Genomic DNA, 6,365 nt, shown 5'->3' on the forward strand with positions numbered 1-6,365 from the left:
CTAAGGAGGTTGAGCATGACCTTAAGTGTCTTTTGGCCATTTGAACTTCTTCTGTTGAGAATTCTCTGTTCAGTTCAGTACCCCATTTTTTAATTTGATTAATTAGCATTTTAAAGTTCCTCCCAGTGTAGCGGATATGTGTGAACTTACTTCATATTACTCATTGTTGATTGCTGCTGTTATTCGATTAAATGTCTATATGCCTTTCTGGAAAGCTTTTCTTGCCTCATTGATATGGGACAATGATCTGTACCCTGTCTCTTGTATTTTAAATAAATGCTGATTGGCCAGTAGCCAGGCAGGAAGTATAGGTGGGGCAATGTGAATTCTGGGAAGAGGAAAGGTTTAGTCTGTAGTTATCACCCAGACACAGAGGAAGCCAAACACAGAGCAAACAAGATGTGGCTAACACAGACAAGAATAAAGGGCTAATATAAGATGTAAGAAAGAATTAACAAGAAGCCTAAGCTAATAGGCCAATCAGTTTATAATTAATGTAGACCTCCGTGTATTTCCTTGAGACTGAATGGCTTTGGAACTGGGTAGGACAGAAACTTCAGTGAGCACCACGTGAGGCTTGACCTTGTGATTGCACACAGCTTGAACTCATGAGAACTTTACTCATGTGATTGATTTCTCTAAACCCTCAGAGTATAGATTGTTCTGAATAAAGTTAGCTATCTCATGAGACTTTAGTTTGCCGTGTTTATTGGCTCCATTCTCCCAGTTCCCACTTCATCTAGAGTGGTGACAACTATAAATAAATGAATAATTCTCTGACCACATGTTTAGTCACTTTAAATGAAAAAGTTTCTTAAAATAGTACTGTTTTACAGTGACTATCATTCTACTTGAATTTTGAGATCAAATTCTTGGGCTTGGATCATGGTGATTTATGTATTGCTGTTCATGAGATTTTATTTGTGCTCTGGACTGAATCCCAGTAAAATACCAGAAGAATCCTTAGAAAATAGAGTTGATATGGGAAAATGTTGGTAACGAATGCAAGCAACAACAACAAAAAAAAGGGAAGAAACCACAGAGTGTGGCTTTTGCTATAGTTGTTACTCAAGGCTTACTCATAATTAACCTATCAGATAATTCTTTAAGCTAACACTGTAGGAAAGACCCAGCCAATCACCTTGTTAGCAAGGGGCGGGGTCCCCTGAGGATATTTTTTTACTTATAAAGATTGCAGGTGTGCTCCCAGCTGCCCCTTCTGCTTTCCTGTTCTCCACAGGAACCTATAGTTCTGTAAGTCTATTTCCCCATTAAAGCTGTATATATTATTACAATCGGTCTGCATTCATTTACGCCGCTACATAACACTAGATGTTTAAATAACATTTTATTAGAATATGTAATAAAGTAAATATTAGTAATTAATTGTATTAGTATTTAATGTTTGGGCACATTTATTTCAAATTACTATACTTTTTGTGTTTTTTCTCAATACGACAATAGCACACAGAGTGATTGTTTTAGGTGTGAGAAAGCTGAATCAGTTATTCAAGGAATTCACCTTTAGCTATTTTTCATAGTGAATGTATGTGAGAGTCAAGATTCATTTCTCAATATGTTGAACTTCATAGTCCAAGCACTTTATGCTAGCTCCATGATCAGTAGAATACTTGAATAACAGATGATAAAGTGAAGACGGATGCTAAAAAGAAATCCCACCCTAGCTCTGAATTGAGTATAATAAAGGGTTATTTATTCAGGGGTAGACTCACAGATCACAATCTTCACAGGGAACAGCAACCAAATCCCGTAGCCAGAAGAGAGAGGGAATGGGGCTTTACAGTGGAATATATAGTGTAAGAGGCCATGCCGAAGTGAGAGGAATTCCTTTTTTTTTTTTGTTGTTGCTTGCATTCGTTACCAACATTTTCCCATATCAACTCTATTTTCTAAGGATTCTTCTGGTATTTTACTGGGATTCAGTCCAGAGCACAAATAAAATCTCATGAACAGCAATACATAAATCACCATGATCCAAGCCCAAGAATTTGATCTCAAAATTCAAGTAGAATGATAGTCACTGTAAAACAGTACTATTTTAAGTATTTTTAAGTACCTCTTACTTCAGCAATAGAGACTATAAGGTAGAACCATTTCTCCTGACTCTATTTCTTCAGGTTTGAGTTTTAAAAGTTGTGTACATGTATTTCTCCATAGCAATAATCCCTGTCCCACCCCCATCTCCAGTAACCGGCACACATACCAGCACACTAACCACATTAAAGAAGTTTCGACTCATTTGACTTTGAAATAATTTCTTAAAAATTAACTCTAGTGGCATAGTCTTTCAGAGAACTGCTGAAAAGCAAGGCAAATTAAATAATTATTATTGCTTGCATGATTTTTGGTTAGAAAAATAGAAATTTTAAAGAAGTTGTGGTATTTCTGCATTTATGACCTGATATTTTTTAATTGTGAACTTTCTGAACCTCAAAGTCCAGTTGTTTGATCTAAGTATCCTTACAGTTGTCATGTTTGTCATCAACATTCTGAAGTTATTTCCTTTGAAGTCTTAAGTATGAGATGCTGTCATTCATATGAATGTCTGACTATTATCTGCACATTGAATTCCTCTCCTCAGCCTTTTGCAAAGAAACTTAATTTAAATGCCCATTAAGTGGACAGCAGGGCCCTGTTCTCTTATTTTAGTCATATGTGTCACCAAATTGCCTTAGAGCGTAAATGCCATATCTGATTTTTTTATAAGTCTTACCTTTAAGTTAAATATTCTGCTATTTATATCATCACCCCATTACAAAGAAGTTCCAAAATTTTCAGTATTATTAAAAATATTAATTGTGTCTAGTCTGAAAAAAATTTCTATGGCATTTATTTTGCTCTTAAGAGCTAATGAAGTTCATGAGAATTAAGAACTCTGGAGGTCAAAGAGTCAACAATTTGCAGAAATGTAAATTGGACTTCAAATCTGCCCTGTGCCCTCTACATTGGAATGTTAGATGGCTTGACATGTATGTGTCTGTCCAGAATGCTAAACTTGTTGGTGAATTCTTTTCTGAGGTGCTAGCACTCCATATCTGAAGAATGTGTGGAGTGTCAGTTTGAAAACTGGTACAAGATTCTCAGCCAAGGCTTCACAATGAGGGTTGTATTGTATAACAGTGCAATTAACTGTGGTTAGACTCTGCGTATTCAGAAATACAGGGTCATTGGGTCAAACCACTTAAAAGCACAAGGCCTGACTTGTTTTTCAAAGCATTCTCCAAAGCTTCACATTAGAGTTAGTAGGTGGACTACTGTTGCTCTTTGCAGATACCAGATTTTGCCCATCATTTTCCAATGTTCCAGTTATTATTTTAAATGTGTTACATGATGAAGGTTTGATTAGGAAAGGGATCTACACAGAGCTAGTGAAATCCTATAAGAGAATCATCCTAGTTTCGGAATTTCTTTCTAAAATGTTTCAGGAAATGTGCATCTGTGGCTTTTACATGTACTGTTGTTGTCTATATTCAGTTGCTACAGGGTAGATCGCCCAAACCCAACACGAGGGAGTTGCTTCAGCCAGGCAGTGGTGGCGGCATGCTGGAACAATCCAGTGGGGATTGTGATGACGAAGATGGCTGTGGTGGATCAGGGAGCGGAGAAGTCAAGAGGACCCTGAAGATCACAAACTGTGAGTGCATGGACCTAGCATTACTTCCAAATGTTTGGTTTTCAAATATCAGCTAGGAATGCTTGTGAACTCAGAAACAGACTGGAAAAACTGGCAAAAGGAATGAGCCTGTTTTGAACCATGTAGGGCATGCATTTTGTCAGGTATTGCTCATGTTGTGCTAGTAGTTTTATGTGGAAATGACATTTTTTTAATAAAGAACTGATGAGTGGTGGGCAGTTCTGAGAAGTATATAATTTTAAGGAAATCAATCTTTAGGACATGTTGTTCAGTGTGTATCGGTAATTACTCTGAACCAGGTGAATAAGTACCACTAAACAGCCAAATGTGCAATTTCACAGTATTATCATGTCACCGTCTAGATGGTTTTACTCTGTTAACTTTTGCTATAATCTAATTAGATTTGTCTTGTCTGAATATGCAGTTTTATTAGTTATTTGATAGTTTCATACAATACTCTTTGATCATGTTCAACCTTCTCCCCAAACTCTTCCTCAATCCTGTCTTCACTTTTGAAATATCTCCCTAAAATTGACTTTCTTTTTGTTTGGATGGAGTATAAATTATAAATGTTTCCAAATGCTTGAATATTCATTTACAATGAAAGATATAATTTCCAGGGATGGGGAGATGGATAAATCTGTAAAGTGTCTACCATATAAATATGAGAATTCACTTACTTTGGGACCCTTAGTAGATACCTAAAAACCCAGGTGCAGTGGCTTGTGTCTGTCATCCTAGTCCAGGGAAGATGGAGTCCAGGGATTCCTGGAATTCACTGGGCAGAGATCCTATTTAAAGAGAAAAGCGGAGAGCAACTGGTGTCTGGTACCTTCCTTTGACTGCACACACACACGCCCCCCCCCCATTTTTCCACACATGTGCATGCATGTTTACCTATAAACAGAGAATACGCAACTTCCAATTTAAAGTTTTGAAATGGAAAAATTGAAAGAAATATAACTACCAAATGGTGTTCCAATGTGATCTTCATATACAAGATGAAGACAATGGGATCTATTCCATCCAGTGTCATGCATGTTTATTTGTTCACAGAGCAGGACAATAAAACTGATCAAATGAGAAAACAAGGCAAAATTAATATTACCCAAGTGGATCTGTTTCAATTAGTCAGCTCTGATTCTACCAAAGCTGAAACTGAATCTTTCTGGATCCTGCGTCCCCAGATGCAGACTGGCCTGATATCCTGTACTGCACACATGAGTACTTTCTACTTCTCACACTTATCCTCCTTTGGGAGAAAAAAAATACTCAGTAATAAGATTGACATGTCAACTTCTCGTTCCCTTAAAATGCTTGTTTTATTAGCAAAGAATATTGATTTAAAAAATCTAGAAACCAATAGTGTTGCAAAATATAAAGGAATTTATACAATGAAATGGGTTGCTTATTTCACATAGTAATTGGTTTTCGTAAATAGTTAGGAGTTACTATGAGTAAGGAGCAAGGGAACAAAGGATATGGGTGAAGTGCTTTCTATTCCTCTTGGCAGAATTCGAGATATGGGTTGTTCTAGTTGATATGAATAGTCCTTCTTGCATCGATTTTTTTTAGATCTATGAACTAAAATATAAAATGAAAAAGGGTTTCAATAGTAAGAGAACTTTTGCTAAGTCTTAAGAGAGTCTCTTCTATATTTAGAAGTTATGTCAGAGTGATAGTCAATTCAAAATCACTTATTTCCTAATACAGTTTTATATATACTAATATGTTGTATACATATATGTGTATATTACTTATATAGGCACATATCATATACATATATATGTATAATATATAATATATGCCCTCTTATTATTTTAATGTTGTCAGGATTCTAAGACATCAAAATATGTACCATATAGGAATAATGGAACAAAACAGAAATAAAATTATCAACTGACATGAATTAGGTTGAAATTGCTTCCATATATATTTGTGTCTGCATATTTCTGCATATGCCAGCAAAATTTTAATTTTTATGGAATTTTTCACATTTTAGACTAATTTAGAATCTCAAGAACCTGGGATATTTAAAATGGGGTTTGTTTCATGAGAGAAATCGATCCAGTGAAAGATGTTCATCTACTGTCTTCTTATCAACTTAGGTGACAAGGTGGCAGGCATGAATTGGTTACTTCAAAACCTATGTTTCAATTACTGCTCACATAGTCAGGTTGTTGTAACAAGTCCCAATAAAAATTGGTGAGATTAAGATATAGATGATTGTCAGAAACTCCAGGCAAACATTGAAAACATCCTCGTCTGTTCACTCCAAGAGCGCTTCTGTTATTTCTAAGTGTTTATAGCTGTTGTCTTTCAATTTTTAATAAGTGGGTAGGAAATCACTGTGGATAGAGTTCTGAAATGAAGAAGGTTCAGAAAATCAGCAAAGTATGGCTACACTCCTAGATTTCAAAGTACTGAAACTTGGATTTTTGCAACTTTGGGCTAGTTCATTGGTCACAAGTTAAAAGCAATTGTGGTTGTCTCAAGAATTGGAAAATGGTATTTTCCAGAATGTTCAATGGCTGTTACTTGTGTTTAGAGCTCTGGACTCATCGTGATTTTTTTTTTATACTTCATGTTTACTCGTTGTTAGCTGAAACTGTCATGATTATTTACACTCTCAAAAGGTTCAATTAAAATAATAATTTATATACAGACATATACATACACACACACACACACACACATATATATATATATA

At 35.6% G+C, this 6,365-nt stretch overlaps 1 protein-coding gene across 1 annotated transcript in view; it reads left to right on the forward strand.

The window, feature by feature from the left end:
* Gpc5 (glypican 5) overlaps positions 1–6,365 on the forward strand; it is a 1,182,296-nt gene that overhangs the window by 562,236 nt on the left and 613,695 nt on the right. The window contains exon 7 of the mRNA XM_005355656.2: positions 3,496–3,655. Within this exon, the coding sequence (XP_005355713.1) occupies positions 3,496–3,655 (160 nt within the window). The remainder of the gene's footprint in view (positions 1–3,495; positions 3,656–6,365) is intronic.

The sequence above is a fragment of the Microtus ochrogaster genome, chromosome 17, assembly GCF_000317375.1.
Source record: "Microtus ochrogaster isolate Prairie Vole_2 chromosome 17, MicOch1.0, whole genome shotgun sequence".
In the NCBI taxonomy this organism is placed as follows: domain Eukaryota; kingdom Metazoa; phylum Chordata; class Mammalia; order Rodentia; family Cricetidae; genus Microtus; species Microtus ochrogaster.